The 18,561-nt window shown below is 38.7% G+C and overlaps 1 protein-coding gene across 1 annotated transcript in view; it reads left to right on the top strand.

The window, feature by feature from the left end:
• The window catches only part of Sema3c (semaphorin 3C), a 153,791-nt gene extending 138,592 nt beyond the window's left edge, over positions 1 to 15,199 (top strand). The window contains exons 15-18 of the mRNA XM_005358340.3: positions 2,106 to 2,263; positions 7,847 to 7,914; positions 10,093 to 10,223; positions 12,484 to 15,199. Coding sequence (XP_005358397.1) covers positions 2,106 to 2,263; positions 7,847 to 7,914; positions 10,093 to 10,223; positions 12,484 to 12,900 — 774 coding nt within the window. The 3' untranslated portion in view covers positions 12,901 to 15,199. The remainder of the gene's footprint in view (positions 1 to 2,105; positions 2,264 to 7,846; positions 7,915 to 10,092; positions 10,224 to 12,483) is intronic.
• Positions 15,200 to 18,561: the final 3,362 nt, after the last annotated feature.

An 18,561-nucleotide genomic window follows, 5' to 3' on the forward strand; every position in this document is an offset into this window, starting at 1 on the left:
ATTTTCTGGAACTCTGGCTTCATGAAAAACTGCAGTACACTTTGCGGTGGGAAGATTGCAGTTAGTGAAGGTGTTTAAATATCATGAATTTGATACCTTTCCTAGTCCTCAGATTGCTCATCCATCTTTAACCTTTTTTTCTTTTAATTTACTCTTGTACCCGATTTCAAAAATATGTTTATATTACTAATAATTAAATTATATAGAGTAGAACCGCCTTTTACCTTTTTCTCAAATAAACTAGCATTCTTAAAATACTTTCAATTGAATGAACACTGTCCCTCGCCTGCTCCCTTTAGATAGATATTTAGTTATTTAAGAAATGCGTCCTGAGACCTGAACCTCAGGGTCTCCTGGACAGCAGCCATGTTCTTCCACTGACTTTCACCCCAGCCTCCTTTCCCAAGTTTCATTTCGTGACAACGTTTTAGCAAGTGACCAGTGTGGTCCGTGGTAGTCACTCTAGCCCAGACAAGCCTTGAGCTTTGTCACTCTCCTGCTTTAGCCTTCCAAGAAACTGGATTTACAGATCTGTGCACAGGGCCTTGTGGCAAGCATTTACATCCAGTGCTCTTGAAGGAATGACACTGATAAAACATAGACCACAGCATTGTTTGAAAAGTACTTAAATGTCTATATGGTAATCAATCAATTTCAGATAATTTCTTTAAATTCGATTGGCATGAATAAAGTAGCTATATGAGACATGATAGACTGAGATATGATTTATGTCACTGAAACTGAAACTTACAGATTAGTAGTTTTTATTAATATTTTAATCTACTGTTGTAATTAATTCATATTCATTGTCAGTTCTTTTCCCAGTGTGTATTCTGGGAATTTTATAGCTTTGTGGCATTTGAGTCTTAGAAGAATACGACAGCACAAATATAACTACATTATATAAAATTCTCAAATAATTAAAAAGTGGGCCGGGCAGTGGTGGCACACTCCTTTAATCCCAGCACTCAGGGAGGCAGAGGCAGGCGGATCTCTGAGTTCAAGGTCAGCCTGGTCTACAAGAGCTAGTTCCAGGACAGGAACCAAAAAAAGCTACGGAGAAACTCTGTCTCGAAAATCCAAAATAAAATAAAATAAAAAGTAATCAGTTTTTAAAAGCATCTTAATGTCTTAGAAATGATACAGAGGGTGAACTCTATTTTTTACTTTGTAAGGGAAATGAAGATGGGTAGACAAAGAAGAAATTTTTTTAAGGCATGCTTACATGTAAACTCTTGTATTTGGGCTGGTGAAATGGCCTAGTGACTAAGAATTCTTGCCAGTCAAACATGTGGACTTGAGTTTGTGTCACAGCAGCCACATTAAATAGCATGAGGGGGGCATGAGCATGGCTGTAGCATAGGGGGACGAGGAAGAACACTGGGGCTTGCTAGATGACAGCACATCTCTGAGTTCAGTAACTTACTCAAAGGAATATGGCAGTGTGCAATAGAACAAAACGACCAGTGTCCTCCTTTCCACGTTCATGAGCACACAGGTACACACAGAGGTGCATATGTCACAAGCACACACATACAAGTCCAGATTCATATTTACATAAAAAAATAAACATTGGATTATTCGCTTTTCATATAACCTTAAAGTAGCTTTAATAAGTAATACGTAACTTTCAAAGCCACGTATTCAACTGTTTTCACTTTTAGTGTGACTGATTATCTCGTACGTTTTCTTCTAAACAAAATGTCTTCTATTTCAAAATTAACGTGTGCTGCTGTACTTGAAAAACATGAAAGCTTGCGATTTGCTAAGAGACAGAAGTCAAAGGAAAAAGAAAACATCATAATTAAAGTAAGCAATATATTAGCTCAAATCTGAGAAAACAAGGAAGGAATCCCAATGTTTAAAACAGATTAGCATCTCTATGGTGCACTGGGAGCACTGTTATTGTTAGTAGAAAGTGGTGATGTTATAGGCTTACTAAGGGAAGGAAAGTTCTACTTATTTTGGCCTCATACCCTCTTTGCTTCTTGTTTTGAGTGTTTCTAAATAAATCCATGGGTTTGCGGCCATATATTATAATGTGTTCCTGCTGAAAGTCTTCAACTTTCCACATCTGAACTAGATCATCGTGATTCTCCTTACAGCAACAGTTGTACGTGAGCTCCAATGAGGGGATTTCCCAGTTGTCTCTGCACCGCTGTCACATCTATGGTACAGCCTGCGCGGACTGCTGCCTGGCTAGGGACCCCTACTGTGCCTGGGATGGCCACTCCTGCTCCAGGTTCTACCCCACTGGGAAGCGGTGAGTACCAAACGTCCACGTGAAAATCCAAAGAAACTTCACAGGGCAGTGCAGATGTGGATCAGTTCTGTGGCTGTTTTTATTTGAAAAGACAGTGCAAAATGAGGCCATGTGAAGCACTACAAATGGCCTTTCGGGAAAGAAGACGTCGTACTTCATGACTTCAGGTTTCACACTCTTCCTCTTTGTGGAGAACGTATGCTCTAGGACCCATCAATGCACTAGCAACGTTTAACTCTGTTTTCACGCTAGCTGATGTGTGTGTCTGCTGTGTCACGATAACCTTGAACCCCACGCTGGTAGGTGTAGCTGCATTGCTTCCTTATAACTGAGAGGTTTTGTTGTTCATGTGAGTACCAAAAAACGGGTGAATTTCAAAAGTGAAAACTTTGAATAGAACTACCTGCATCATTCTTGCCACAAGCACATTGTTCTAAGAAAGATATCCACCCGGCTTGCTTTGAAAGCCTCCTGAACATGCTTCTTCCTGTTTGGGCAGTGAAAGCATGGTCGCTGGATAGGATGAGCAGTCTAAGTAAGGATACCTTAATCCCAGAAAAGTTCAAAGTGAGTTGGAAGGGATTTCCAGTGGGAACCCTGGTGAGATAGCGGAGAATATGCAGAACTTGAATCGGATGAACTTCTAGATATTTCAATAAATATTGAGACATAGGTTATGATGGATGAGAGCTCCAAAACCTGTTTAAAATTATAATCAGTGGAGGAAGCAAATGACTCCAGCCTTAGGAACCAATGAACTGTCCAGGAAAGCATTGGATGGTTTCTAAGTTTTTTTATTATATTATATTTGTATCATATAAATAAATTTGTATTATATTATATTTGTAAATTTAATATATTTTGATCATAGTCTTCTTCTTTTTCAAGACCTTCCAGATCTTCTTCTCCTTCCTACCCACCCAACTTTAAGTTCTTTCTAAAAACAGAAAACTTTAATACAACAATAAAACCAAGAGAAAAAAAAAGCACTCCCCCCAAAAAAACCAACATACAAACAAACACAACATTGCAACCAAATAAAAGCACACACAGAAATCTTTGGGGTTCATTATAGATGGTTTTTAAGATTTACAAGACCCATGCCATTGCATCTTTGTAAGTCAGTCATGACCCTTTTTGTCTGTTAATTCAAGAAATATTTATCCTGAGACAAAAACTTTTCAGGCATTGTAGAAAATAGGTAAAAAACATGAACAACAACAATAAAAGACAAAAATCTGTGTTGAGGTATAAAATGTTCTGAAAAGACAGACAACCCAATGAAGCCCATGAACGTGTGAAATAATCATATGGTCTCTGGGTGTGAGAGTGGACAGGGCGTTACATACATGGGAAGCAGCATGTGAAAGGTTGAACGGATGACCATAGAGGGCCATGGTGGGGACAGAGAGTGGACCGAAACATCCTCTGGGGGGAACAACAGTCTAGAAGTATGCAGTGGAACACTGAAGAGACAACACAAAGCTCATGCTGGCACTTAGAAGCCTCTGAAAGGAGAAGGAAGGTTAGAAAGAAGGAAGTTTCCAATGCCACGTGAGGTAGGACTTTATCAGTCATTTATCATCACGCAATCCCTGTGCTTGTTTAGACTGGAAGTTATGTAACTCTTAGTTCTAAAAGGTCACTAGCTGGATGTTGTTTTTATTGGCGCATTGGCATTGGAAGTAATTGGAACAAGTAGGAGGACAAAGGATACAGAATGGGGTTCTAGTCTAGGTCGTAGAGAGGCGCGGTCGAATACTCTGTGAAGTATTTGGTGTGGAAGCGTGGAGAACTAGAGCAGGAAAACCAATTTCCAAGTTCTTAAAACAAGAGCACTTGGAAACACGTGAGCATCAGTGTCTGAAAGTGAACCCTGTGGAAGGAACCTGTGTGAGGGAGAAAGAAGACATTAAACCAAGCATGTCTGTGAGACACTCTGGCCTGGGTGTTGAGTAGAGAAAGAAATATGTACTTGGAGTAAAGTGAAACGGCCTAGGCTGGATCCCCCTTCTTTACAGACACTAGGTATGAGGGGGACTCCCAGGCTTTGAACCAGGAGTTTTAGGTCTATGTGCAAAGGCTCAATAATTTCCCACATTTGCCAGAGGAGTTGGGTAGGAGCTCCTTCCCTTCCCTCAATTTCCCTTCACGTTTAGATGCTCGTCCCCATGCAATTGTTTGTAGTTGCACTGACTGAAGTGTTAAGAACCTGGACACAGAGGGTGAGGGATGCAAATTTCAACCATGATCTCAAATTTTATTTTTGCAGCTACTGTTGGATTTTTCAGAAGTATTTGTCACATATTTGTAAATATATTAAAAATAGTGTTTCAAAAGTCTTCCCACAGCTAAAATATTTGCCAGACAATACATTTTTCCCCCGTAGATGCTCTAGAGCTAAGGTATGGCATCGCCAACACCAGGGTTAGAGTCTTTGGTCTTTTAATCAGATCTGATGATGAACAAAGCTGGCTCATGTCACTTTCTCAGGAGCAAAGTGAAGTGGGGATTAGAAATTGAACAACACAACATCCTAAAGATAAATCGGTCCTTGTTTGTAATGGGAAAGAACTGAGGAGCAGAACCCCTTCCTTGCAAGGGAAATTATCTGAGGCTGATGGGAATTTTTAATTTCACAGAAGCAATGCTTTTCCAGTAAAATACCCTTCCATGTGTGGAGTACCATTGCATGTTTGAGATTCAGTATATATTTCAGAGGTCTCTTGAGTATGTTCACATACCGCCTCACCTGTTATACAACCTGTGACATTTTTAAGATTTATACTAAAACACGGGTTACACAGTGCCATCATTACCACCAGAAACCATGAATTTAGTCATGCTCTTTATACACAAAGTATTGACACTACCTTGCATTTGTTCGTTCTTCCAATATCATGTCTAGTATTAAAACATGCGTGCAAGTTGAAAAAGCAAAGTATCAGCTATTTAAATAACTGTTTTGACTACTCTACCAGTGTCTTAATTTTACCACGAAGACGTATAAAATGCAGCGCACGCACATGTGCACACACATGCGCACGCACATGCATCCTCTTCTTCCCCTACCCCCACACACAGTGGATGAGCTTCCCCATGTTCTTTTTTGGGCTAGGGCAACAGAAGATTCACTATAAATATCTATACTGTTTAGATATTCCAAATTATTTCCAACTCAAGATACACTGTGAAGAATGTAAAATGTGTTTGCAGAATGAATTGATATAGTTTTTCTATTTGTTTTCTGTAGGAACTGAAAGATAAAAATGGAAAAGACCATTTGTAGTGTTTTCAGCATTCACTTTTTTACGAGTACTATCTAATTTGGCTTTATTTTCCTTTAATTACCTGTTTGTAGCAAATACCGTATTAGATTAATTCATTGTAATTAAAGCAAAAATATACCCTTTGTATGGAAGCAGAGAGGTAGAGTCACAGCCAGAAAACAGTGGAATCCATACATTCACATAACATTAAACACCGACTCAATGATTCCTTTATTTTTTGATAACTTGGTATAAAGTAAGCAATATGCGCTTTTTCTCACCACTTTGAAGTATCTGAAATGCTTGCGTGTATCAGTACTGCAAGGCAGCTTCTGATATTATTCATCCTGAATTAAGGAGGATAGTTGGAAAATGGAAGATGGAATAATCAGTTCGAGCTTTCTAAACCCCTTTTCTGTGAAAGTAGAAAGTGATTTCATTGTTTATCCAAAAGAACCGCGGATAATGATGAAATGTCAGTGAAGCCAGCCAAAGCCAAATCCTACATGTAATGTAATATCGCGCTGCCTACGAGCATAGTTCTGTTATGCCCCAGGAATGCATTCAAGGAAACTGACACGTACCAAAGGCTCTCGCTGATCTCATCATTTAAAAAAAAAAAAAAAGCTAGAGCAAGGTTTTTCTATTTGAATGTCTGGAATTTGATGTGGCAAGTTCACTTTGCCTAGCTTGGGAGGTTCTATAGTGCTGACTACAGAACAAATAAATTTAGACCTTGTGAAGACATTGAGTGTCTAGAAGGCTGAAAATGACCAGCTTCACCCTAAGAACACTCACCAAGTGCTGTTTTAGTATCCATTCCCAGTGGGAATATTGCAAATACATGGCAGTTAAAATGGGAACAGGCAACTGGTCTAGAATAGGGCACTGATCAGACTTCTTTACACTAGAGTGATTGGTACTTCCACTTCCACTACTTTGTGTGATACTGTACACATATAAAGTCAAATGGTACGATTTGTATACCGACATTTCTATAAATGTATTTGGTAACATAAAGTATTAGCCACTTCTGGTACTTTTTAAGTGAGATTGTCATGAGTGACATCGTGATTAGTGTTATTTTGTATGTTTAATAACCACTGTATGGCTTTTTATTTCTGTTCAAAATTCTGATCAATATTTCATCATCAGGATAAAATATCGGGACCTGACACTTATTTCAGTGAAATAGTATTCTCATTCATAAATCATTTAGCTGTGTGTTTCCAATATTTAAAGTCAGTGTCCACGTGAGTTTCAGTGGTGACTGCATGTATGCAACTAGTCTCTTTTGGGTCGCTCATCTCCATTACCAAGTCAACATTAAGAGAACTGAACCTTCGTGAACCTGAGACTCAAGAAGTGAAATCATTAATGAGCAAATACTGTAAAGTTTTATGTAACTAATTTTCAGTTTACAAAAGTTACACATTTTTTAAAATGCTTTTTACATTAGGATATTCCAATTAATGATCTATTTACTTGGAGATGATGCCTTAAAAAAAATCTCCTAATAAGTATTGCAGGGGAATGAGAAACTGTTATATCCCTTAAACTCAATGTTGCTATTAAACAAATATCAGCATCATTAACATATTAATATTGTTGTCTATAGGGTAAGGCATATCTGCATCTCATTTTCTAAAAGTTTTCATATGTGACTACATAGCAATAAGTATACTATTATACATATATAATATAGATACACATGCATGAGAGAAAATATAGTAAATATAGAAAAAAGTACATATAAACATCTTAGAATTCACTGTACACATATACTCATTGAAAACCTGAAACTCTTTTAAGTCAAAGATTATTTCCTTTGTATTCAGCATTCCTATTTATGTTTCAGAAAAGCTTAAAACATCCACAGAGCACTTTCTTTTAAACAAAAGTGTGTTTATTTAAACGAAACTTTTAAAAGAAGAAAAAAGTTGTTTTGTTTACCATTCAGCAGGTTTCGTTTTAGTGCATTTTGGGTTACCATCTATGAAATAAAATGTGATACAGTTATCAAGACAATCCAGCATCCACATGGGAGTGATGATGTATCCTGGCATCTTTGTGACTGTCCCATCACAGATGATAGATAGAGGAGGCCCTACTACATCTAGAGGGAGAATGGGTTCCACCTGTCTCTCAGGCACGGTGAATGGTCAGGGTGCTGTGTGAGATAATGAGACTTCCTCTCTGCTTTCTAAATGAAAGCTTAGGCAATCAAGAGGCTGCAAAGATTAAAACTGGGTGCTTTTAATGTAGCGTAATTGTCGATAATGCCCATCCCTTTAACATTTTCCTGCACTTATAGGAGGAGCCGAAGACAAGACGTGAGACACGGGAATCCACTGACACAATGCCGAGGGTTCAATCTAAAAGGTATTAAAAGGGGGCAGGTGGTAACCATGGTGAAGAGTAGCATCATTCTCCACTCATTAAATAAGGCCCTCCACTCAGGTCATTTACTTGAGAGCACGGCATCATTCTGCCTCCCGTTGAGTAAGGCCCGCGACTCAAGTCATTCACTTGAGAACATGGCGTCATCAGTGTGTAAAGTATTTGTGAGTGGTAATCAGGTGTAAGTGCTGTCTGTGTCACACAAATAGTCACTATGGAGAACACACAAAATCAAGTGTTCTGGAGCACATGACGGCCAGGGTCACACACAGCTGGCAAACACAGCTTTTTTTTAGATACTTACTTCTTTCTGAAGCAAAGATTTTACTTTTAAAATTATCTAACAAGTTACACAATAAAGACTATTTTACTGAATAAAATATCATAAGAAAATATTTATGATTTTAATTAATTTGAATCATAGACCTCCATACTGTTTAGAACACTCGCACTGTGGGACCATCTGCCAGGTGTCTCAGGATGCTTACTGTCTTCCCAAACATAATCAATGCATTTGTTAAATATTTACTAAGCATCCCTTTCCCCTAGTGCCTGCCAGTAGCCATCCTACTTTCTTCAGAGTTTGTCTATTTTAGACATTCGGTGTGGTGGAATCACATAGGATCTGTGATGCTATCTATGCCTAGTTCTTTTCATGTTTTCAGAGTCCTTTACTCTTTAACATATGTTTTTTCCTATTTATAAAATTTATTATATATATCATAATTCATATATTCATTATATATATATATATCACATTTTGTGTATTTGCTCATCCTTTTGTGGAGACATGTATAGCTTCCAGTATTACAGATGCAGAGAATAATCCTTCAGAGATCCAGGTTGAGACTCAGCTGCGGGTCTGCCCCTTTTACAGTTTACCCAAGCCCTTTCTCTCTGTCCTGACAAAGAGATGCCGTGTTGTTAAACTTTACGGAACCCTTCCCTTCCATCCACTTCAAACAGCTTTCTCTGACTCACCTGGTGCTTCAGGCTTATTATTTTAAAGATAAAACAGACTGAAACGAAGTGTAACCCCAGCATCCAGGTCTACGAGGCAGCAGACCCCGAGTTCTATATACCTAGGCTGGAGACTAACCTTACACTGACCAGCCACCAGGGCCTGGGCCTTCATTTAGTACAGCAGGGCATTCCTGTTCCTTGTTATGGTAACTCCAAGATGCCACAACAAGTTAGGTCATCTAAATTAGGGAATTCATCCACTTTGCCATTTGCTATTCATGGAGCATTTTCATAAACATCATGTCAGCTCCTGTTTAACATGCTCCTCGTCGCAGTGCTGAGAGCAGTGACACGAGCTAACATCAAATATCTGTGCGGGATTTAGGTCTCGGCCTCAGCTCAAGTTCTTTCTTGTGATGACCTCATCCATTTTTCAAAGTCTGTAACAACATCGATTTCTCTCACTAATTTCGGAATAAAGCTTTCTGTTTCTGTGTTTACCCTCTGCCTGATTTCACCGGTGTTTCATTTGCCGTAAAACTTTTATTAAAAGTTTAAACATTTGTAATCTGTGCTTTGGAGATGAATAGAGAAACGCAGAGATGGTTTAAGTAACTTGTCTCATGTTACGCCGCCGGTAGTGTGGGTGCACATTAATTTACCCCATGTTCCTTTTTCTGCAAAGCCTGGCTTTTCAATCATTGTATTATATACAGTAGACATCCTGTGCTTTCGGTGTGAGCTTCTCCATTCCACACTGGATATGATTTCATGCATGCCATAAACCGAGCTCCCATTTTGTCTGGTTCTTCACACCTTACTTATAGTGTGTTCCTTCATATATTACACATACTATATATGTACAGATATTATACATACTATGGTATATTTCTTCATGACTCATGGTCTCACCTTGTGCAATTGAGAAAATCTAATTTTCAAAAGCTGTTTTAATTATTTGACAATTAAAGCTGTTACAATCTTCAGTGCAGACTAATAAATGGGTACCAACACGACTTTAGGTGACTTTTAGTGTCTCTTTCACTTTGCATTTAAATAAAATGTCTAGACCCGTAAACTTTCCTGACTCCTATATGGTGACAACCGTCCTGCACACAGTTTTACAGGGGGAGACGTTCACATGGAGGAGTAACCTCTAACGTCTGTTCTCTCATTCCTCCGATCCCTGCTTTCCAGCATACAGAAACGCCGCCGAAATTGTTCAGTACGGAGTACGAAATAACAGCACTTTCCTTGAGTGCGCCCCCAAGTCTCCCCAGGCATCTGTCAAGTGGCTGCTTCAGAAAGATAAAGACAGGAGGAAGGAGGTGAGTGGCCCACCCCCACCTCCCCGGCCATCCATCAGAACTCTGGGAGTAGTGCTAATTCAGCATTCCTTAGGGAGGCACAGAGACACTGTGAAGTGAAGACAAAGAAACATCCTTTTATGTCAGGGGCATGCCATTGCCATCTTCCTTCGAGTCTTTGTCCTTAGATTTGAAGGATTCGTTAGAAATCCCCTCTCCCAGCCACCTCTGTAGTCTCAGAGTTTGTAACCTGAACTCAAGAGGTAGGAGAGAGGAATATGTAAGGAGGGACTTGTGTAGGACGGGTGTGAATCCGGAAGCTAAGCCGGCATACAACAGCACCTTTGTGCCACTCCCGAGATAAAAGGAGCTTGAAAATGTTCCGATTCCCTCAGCAAGAAATTATGCTGAACTATGACCCTTTGTAGCAAGGAACATTTTTTTGCGGTGTGGTCATGTTTCCACTGCATTAGCATTCATGACCCTTATATGTCACTCAGGTAATTTATGCAGTCATTGTTTATGAGACCACTGGTTTGTTTATTATTAAGGAAAAGGACCCCTAGGCTAGCAAATATGTATACATATACTCTTACTCTAAATTTTTATTGATTATCAAGAACTATTTGAAAAGAATGGCACTGCAGATTGGCATTGTTAAGATTGTAAATCTGTACATATTGTAAATACCGAATTCCATGATATTGATGTCACACTGTCCTGACTCTCGAGATGAACAAAATTACATGCATGTAAATGCAGCTCCTAATTCTAAAATGTCATGTTGCTACTGTACCATCAATTTCAATGGAGCCGACCAGAAATTGGCTGCACCCCTGCCTGTGCATGGGTTCTAGTATAGGTGATTTTGTTTCTGTAGTGTTAGTCCAGCTACACAAGTGCACACAACACAGACACATATTAACTTACACACGATTACACATTTTAAATCTAAATACAATCTTAGGTTTGGATTTTATTCACAATGGCATGCACTTTTGGACAGAACTTTGATAATGTAAAAATATCCACATGTATCCTCTTTATTGATTTTGGTCCTAGTTTTGTTTTGATTCAAAGAGAGACCATCCAGATTGTAAATGTCAGGAGACTTCCCACTGTTGGATTCTCAATCTCTTCATTGCTAATACAATAGCCACGACTGCAAAGCAATTAGTTGTAATGCAAATGGATCTCATGTGTGTAGCCAATACACAGCACATGGTCATTTTCTATTGTAATCCCTACAGTGGATTATAATATTACCGCATTTTTTATTACCTTGCTGAAATAAATTTTCTTGGAAGTCTTATAAGGTAATGTTCTTACAACTTAGTTTTAGCCCTCCCATATTGGGATAATTATTTTATTTTTTAAATCTCATAAAAATGATATAGCCAAAAGTGAGCACATTCGTTTGATGCATTTTTTCCTGTTCATTTATTCTTCTCTCCTATGATACATCCTGACTGCACTTTCTCTTCCTTCCACTCCTTCAAGTCACCCCCCTCCTGTCTCTCCCAAATCCACACTGCCCCTGCATTTCTCTTCAGAAAAGACCAGACTTCCCAGGGCTGTCAACGGAACATGGCATAAAAAGATGCAATAAGAATAGGCATGAATCCTTATATCAAGGCTGGAGAAAACAACCCAGTAGGAATAAAAGGGTTCCAAATGCAGGCAACAGTATCAGATATACCCCTGCTGACACTCTTAGGGGTTTCACAAAATCCCCGAGAGAGACAATGATAACATATATGAAGAGGACCCATGTAGGCTCTGTGATTGCCTCGGCCTGCTTTCTTACAGAATTCTAGACCACCAGCTCAAGAATGGTTCCACCCACAGTGGGGAGGGCTCACCCCTGCCAATGAAGAGAATTACCTATAGCAGGATCTTATGGAGGCATCTTCTCAGTTGAGACATGAGGCACCTTCTGAGACATCTTCTCAAATTCTCCTTTCAGATATCTCTAGTGTGTGTCAAGTTGATATAAAGCTAGCCAGCACAGGAACCCGCTTCATATTTTCTTGTATGGATGGTACTTTCACTATCTCTTTTAGTTAGTTCAGGAGACAGTACTGCACACTGTAGACAGAAGGGTGGGTGTGGGCAGTGGAACTAACCATAAAATGGTGTGCACTCTGAGACTGAAGAGCCTCAATGCTTTTGCCTAGCTGTGAAAGTAAACTCTTTTTTTTTTTTTTTTTATATCTACTAAGCACACTGTTTTAGAAATTGTAGTCTTCTGTTTGGGACATTCACGGTGTTTCTCTCTTAGGTTAAACTCAATGAGCGCATCATAGCCACTTCCCAAGGCCTGCTGATTCGCTCAGTTCAGGACTCAGACCAAGGGTTGTATCACTGCATCGCCACAGAGAACGGTTTCAAGCAGACCATAGCCAAGATTAACTTCAAAGTTTTAGATTCAGAAATGGTGGCCGTGGTGACAGACAAGTGGGCCCCATGGACATGGGCGGGCTCTGTGAGGGCTCTACCCTTTCATCCAAAGGACATCCTGGGGGCATTCAGCCACTCGGAAATGCAGCTCATCAACCAGTACTGTAAAGACACCCGGCAGCAACATCAGCATCTGGGAGAGGAACCCCAGAAGATGAGGGGGGACTATGGGAAGCTGAAGGCTCTCATCAACAGCCGGAAGAGCAGGAACAGAAGGAATCAGCTTCCGGAGTCATAAACATTCGTCGGTGGAGCTGTGCTTTCTGTAACAAATGCTCTGTCTTCACTGGTCAACTACTGAGCAAAGTCTCGAGCTTTCCCCATGAGAAATGACCGACAAAAGCGGGAGACTCGCTCTCAAGTGCGTTCTCTGTGAACTGAAATGAGCATGCATCTTCTTGTATGATACAGACTAGCACTAGACATGTCATGGTCCTCATGGTGCATAGAAATATTTAACTTATCCCAGATTTTATTTATATCTTTATGTGTCTTTTCTTCAACATCAGTCCAGCAACAGAAGCAGAACTGTTACACCCTCGGTTGAGCGAGGGCCATAAATTACCCTGCGCTGTTCCTTCCCCAGCCTGGGGGTTCAGCTTTGTTAATTGTCGGTGGTTTTTATACATGAAAACGAATTCCAGTTCACAATTTTCACATAGTAAATGTCATATAAATGCATGCGACAGAATGACCATCCCCAAAAGTCGCGTAGGTTAGACAAATGACGGAGAAGAGAGCATCCAGATGTTATTTAAAAACAAGAGTGACTCAGAAAGAGAACACGATGATATATCCTTCCAGTGGGTTCTACCCTTGCTTGTTCCTTTGTTTAAGGTTGTAATATGTGCCAGCTGCTGAGATCTGCCGCCAGTCTTTGCTCTCTTGGTTCAGGAAGATGAAATGAATACCCTGTACCACCCAGGCCTTTGACGGGAGAAGGGTCAGTGGGGCGTGGCCATTTCTACTGTTGTGTTACCATCTTCCAAACAAAAGCACTTTGTTTCTTGGAAGTTATTTAAGTTATTATAGACTTGTATATGCTCTTACATTATTTAACCGATTGACTGCTTGATTTTAATTTCCTAGTCTACTTGGCAAATTAAGCAACACAACGAGAGAAAACATTGTGAAAACACCCGACTTCTCCACGCAGAGTGAAGCTATCAGAATGTTTGGGTTGTTTTATGGGAAAACTGCACTAAAGTTATTTTCTCCGCTTTAAAAACTAAATGGATAAATTATGGGAAATTTCCTCATACTTCTTTTAGTGATAGAACTTAGATTTTTCAAAGATAAATCAATTTTAATACAGGTTTAAATACATGTTTGAATTTCCAGAAACAAAGAGAAATGATACCAGACACTATTGAAACACACTTCTTATTAACAGTTCATAAAGAAGTTAATGAAAGGGGATCAGCTTTTTTTTTTTGAGTATTGTAAACAAAACACAGGGAAGGAAATCATGTGTAGGGAGGGGTGTAAGTTGATGGTAGGTTGTAGGTTACATGTTTAGCATGCACAAGAACCTGGGCTCTAACACAAGGAAAGGAAGAAAGGTAGGGAAGAGGAAAATCCGGCCAGCAAGAAGGAAAGACAGACACGAAAGAAGGAAGATCAGAGAGGAAGAAAAAGGAAGGGAGAGATGGAGGGATTGCACTCATTATCAGAAGATAAAGATGTGTTTAGTTAAGACATGGTAAATTTTGGTGTTCTAAGAGGCACCTCAATGTGGTGAAAAACAACAGTTTAGAGCGCATAAATGTCATCCAATTCTGTTTTTAAACTGTTGTTCCAAACTGTGCTACAATAATCTATAGTGTTCCTATACGTAAATGGTTTGTGTGCCTAAAACGTTCACATTTTACTTTTCCTTTTCTTATACGTGCAAAAAATAGCAGTGTGTTTACATGCAATACTAACACCATCCTCTGTGTTTGCAATTAATTTATTGTATGAACAAAATTAAAGTAACATGACTTCCAAAGCACAGTGCCCTGGCGCCGTGTAGCTTCACATGGTTAGATGGTGATGTTTAATTCTATGCTCTTATTTGTTCTATTTAATACCTCCTGTTTTTAAACCATAGTTACATTTTAAATACCCATTTCTTTTCTTTTAAAGATATAGAAATGACTATTCAACCTAACCCTGCCAAATGTAAAATAAATGTATTTCTCAAAAACATAACTAATACATGTTGAATATGGGTGACTAGCAGGTTTTTTGTGTACTTGGGCAATTTGTTGATTTAGCATGTTTTTCATTTGTGTTGTATATAAAATTACCTAGAAATGCACTTTTTCCCCCAAAGTGTAGGTTTGTGAATAGACTTAGCATGATGAAGCTGTCACTACAGTGAATGTTCACCATGTGTAGAGAAAGCAAACTAGATGTAGTTACCACATGAAAATTGAATTAGGTGTCGAAGAAATCATTTGTCTGGCAAAATAAAACATTGAATTCCCTGGAGGATGTCTTTCACTTTTCTTTATAGTATGTGTTAATGTGATAGGAACTACTGAATTGCTATTATCATTTAAAGATTTAGTTATCTGGTTTTGTAAAAACAAACCATTAAATAGTTCTGAATTTACGAATTCCAGATATATATATTATACTGGTAGCCTTCATTTAAGTCCGATCTTGAATCCATCCACTAACATCCACCTTCCACAAATATATTACCATATGCAAATTAATACATTTAACCTCAGTTTTTTTTTGCATTTATTCATGCCTCTGTAAGTTATTCATAATATATCATGTTTACAAGCTATATTTTAAGCAGTTATAGTTTAGAAATGTAAAGGGTTAAATCCACTCTACCTACGTTTAAGTTCAAGCTCATGATTTTGTTTGGGGAAAGTCTTTATATTTTTCTCTACCCCAATATTCCCCATAAGGCCCCTCAATATTCTGCACAGGACACAACACATCATATGTGCACATGTTCAAAAAGCTATGGCAATGCCTAGTTTTTCTAGACTAGGAAGGAGTCTTTCATTTGAACTCTTGGTCAAGTTCAGTGTCAGTCATCTAGGTAGAAAGTCTGCAGTCAAAGGATGAGCTGGTACCAGGCTAAGCAGAGAGGCCTTTATAAACACGAGAGGGAGAATCCACAGATGGGCTCCTGTAACACACGTGAGTGACAGGACCCCTGCAGCTTTGTCCTGCCTGCTTCTGGGGAATCTATCTGCATCAACCTGAGTGCCAAGAAACAGAGACTTGCTGCAACAGCTCATCCAGAAAGATAATTTTGCTTTTTACCTTGATGGCCTCATTACTTCTTGGGACCATTCTCACATTTAAATTATAGGTTTTTTTTTTTTTAAAAAAAAAACAATTTAATGTGCTTTTAAAAACTTGAGTATACTTCTGATCTTTTATTCTTCTTATCTATGTGTAAATTTCAGAGAAACAGGTAACAGTTTTGACGCATTCAGATAGCTAATGTCAGGAGAGGCAGCCAGCTTTGTTGTCCCACGTATTTAAGACTGTTAAAAAGTTGAAGTTTAGACAAAGATATAACCAGACCAAGTAAACCATAGTGTTTATTTAACTCGATATTCAGAGTTAGGCTGAACTCTATGCATGACAATAAAGTGTAGAAGATCACTGTAAAAACACTTTATTATTTTTTATAAGAGTTTATCCACCATTCTTTCAACTGACAAGAATTCTGCACAAGACTCTAAACCCCTCTGTAACAACGAAACCAATCCCCACTGAATGCCAGCTGGTGAATTTCACCACCAATACGTTGTTCACGTAGGTGACCTCTGATGTGCTTTCCTATTTTCATGGTTCCAAACGATATTATCTTTAGTATGTGGACAGTGAGAGACAGACAAGCAAGCTTCATGATGAAACAAATGTCGTCTTCGTTCTAGTGACTCTAATATATTTATCAATTCACCTCATAAAATTCGACTTTCCAAATAGTTAAAATTGTGTTCTTCTCAGGGCTATTATGTTGCCATGCCTGAGTGTTCCTTTCATAAAGTGCTATTAAAGAATGACATTATAATAAACACATTAAAACTGTTTATTCTATGTAAGGTTACCTCTTCACCCAAAGAACAAAAAGAGGGTAAGTTTTTATTCTTCAAGTGTTTTTCTCCCTTTTGAGTTATCCATGCAAAAATGCCTTCTGAAGAGTTTATGAGATCAAAATGAGTTACTTTTGCAAGGCGCCACAGCCATTAGATGAATTGTTATGAAAATAAGTCATTACCATTGCCTCTTGGGATGCTTTCAATGTCCATGGGACCCCATGGCTCATGACATGAAAAGACTTCTGCTTTCTGGGGTCTTGTCATAACTTCACCCCTACAATTTGAAATCAGGAGAACAAGTTATATCTTCTATTTTTCTTTGTATTTATTTTGTAGATAAATTATAATCTCCTTTATTAACCAGTCTCATCTCAGATACTGGGCCACAGAATGCTCACTGATGATGTAACTTGTTCTGAGGCAATAGGAACTGGCAGTCATAGGCATGGTGTGATGACAACGTTTGCTTCATGGACAGGGAAAAATGACCACAGAAAACACAATGTCAGAAAGACCCACAAACCTCAGACAATCCTAGAGATTTCTTTATAGCCTTATATGTATATATGGATCTATGTATAACATACTTATATTCACAGTCAAGCCAGATTTAATTTATTAACTATTCTAGAATATATTTCCATCCCTGCTTCAAATTTTTATTCCATCCTCTACACTTAGAAACGTTTCACATCCCTCTAAATAAATTAGTGAGTTTTTTAAATCTAATTTTGTTATTATTGTATTTGGACGGGTGATTCTCCTGAATGTACGTATGTGTAACGTGTGAATCCCTGGCAAACAAGCAGTGTGGTAGAGGGTGCTGGATCCCATGGAACGGAAATTACATGCAGACGATTGTTAGCCAACCTGTGGGTTCCAGGAATCAAACCCCAGCAATTAAGGATTTTGACTTTCACACAGTTCTGTCCACCCTTGTATAGCCTCATGAAGGTTTTGTCCTTGTGATCATCCGGGTCTCCTGCAGAATCACTCTGACTTCACCCAGGTAATGAATCTAAACCCCATGAGGTAGATCTTACTACAGCCGCATAAGAATTTCAAGTCTTCTTACTAATATCCTTTTAGGGAGCATTTTCTATGACATTTTCTTTGTGGAGTTCATGCCGTGCATAAGTGCCTATTTCTTTCTCAAGATGTTCTGAAATAGCAATGACTAGTCTGTTCTATAAATGTCAAATTTCTATTTGATGTGTTTAGTTGTGTCTGATGAGTTTAGAGGTTTACCCCTAGTTAAATGACTTTTAAAAATGTGGAAATCAAAATGTGTGGTTATAAACCTTAAGCATCTTCCATCTTTAACAATATTCATTAGGAAGCAAGCTCATTTGCTGAGGTTTTCTATATGGAAGGTTTTGTAATTTGATTAGCAAGACGCTTGAGGAACTAAAAATGCATAGATTTTGACTTCCTAACTCACTACTCCTGACTATGCAGATCTATACTTATAACTCAAATCACATGGCCCAGTGGTGAAGGTTAACGGAGATTATTCACATAAAATAGGTAGTAATTACTTGGAGCACAATTAATTAAAGCTTAGGGTCAGAAATTGTGGATCAACCTGAAGATCCGAAAAGCAAAACAGTCAGTCACTGGCTCTTACCTCGACCTCAGCCTGAAACGGAGATCCTTCCTCTTGGAATCTCAGAAGAAGACGGTGTGCCTGAGATCTATTCCTCCCATTTTATAATTTTATCTAGGGCTGGGATTAAATGTGTATACCACCATCATTTAAGGCATGCACCACCCAGTTTCTACAGCAACTAGTGTGGCTACTGAGATTAAACGTATGTGTCATTATGGCTACTGGGATT

This window comes from Microtus ochrogaster, chromosome 26 (assembly GCF_000317375.1).
Source record: "Microtus ochrogaster isolate Prairie Vole_2 chromosome 26, MicOch1.0, whole genome shotgun sequence".
Classification (NCBI taxonomy): domain Eukaryota; kingdom Metazoa; phylum Chordata; class Mammalia; order Rodentia; family Cricetidae; genus Microtus; species Microtus ochrogaster.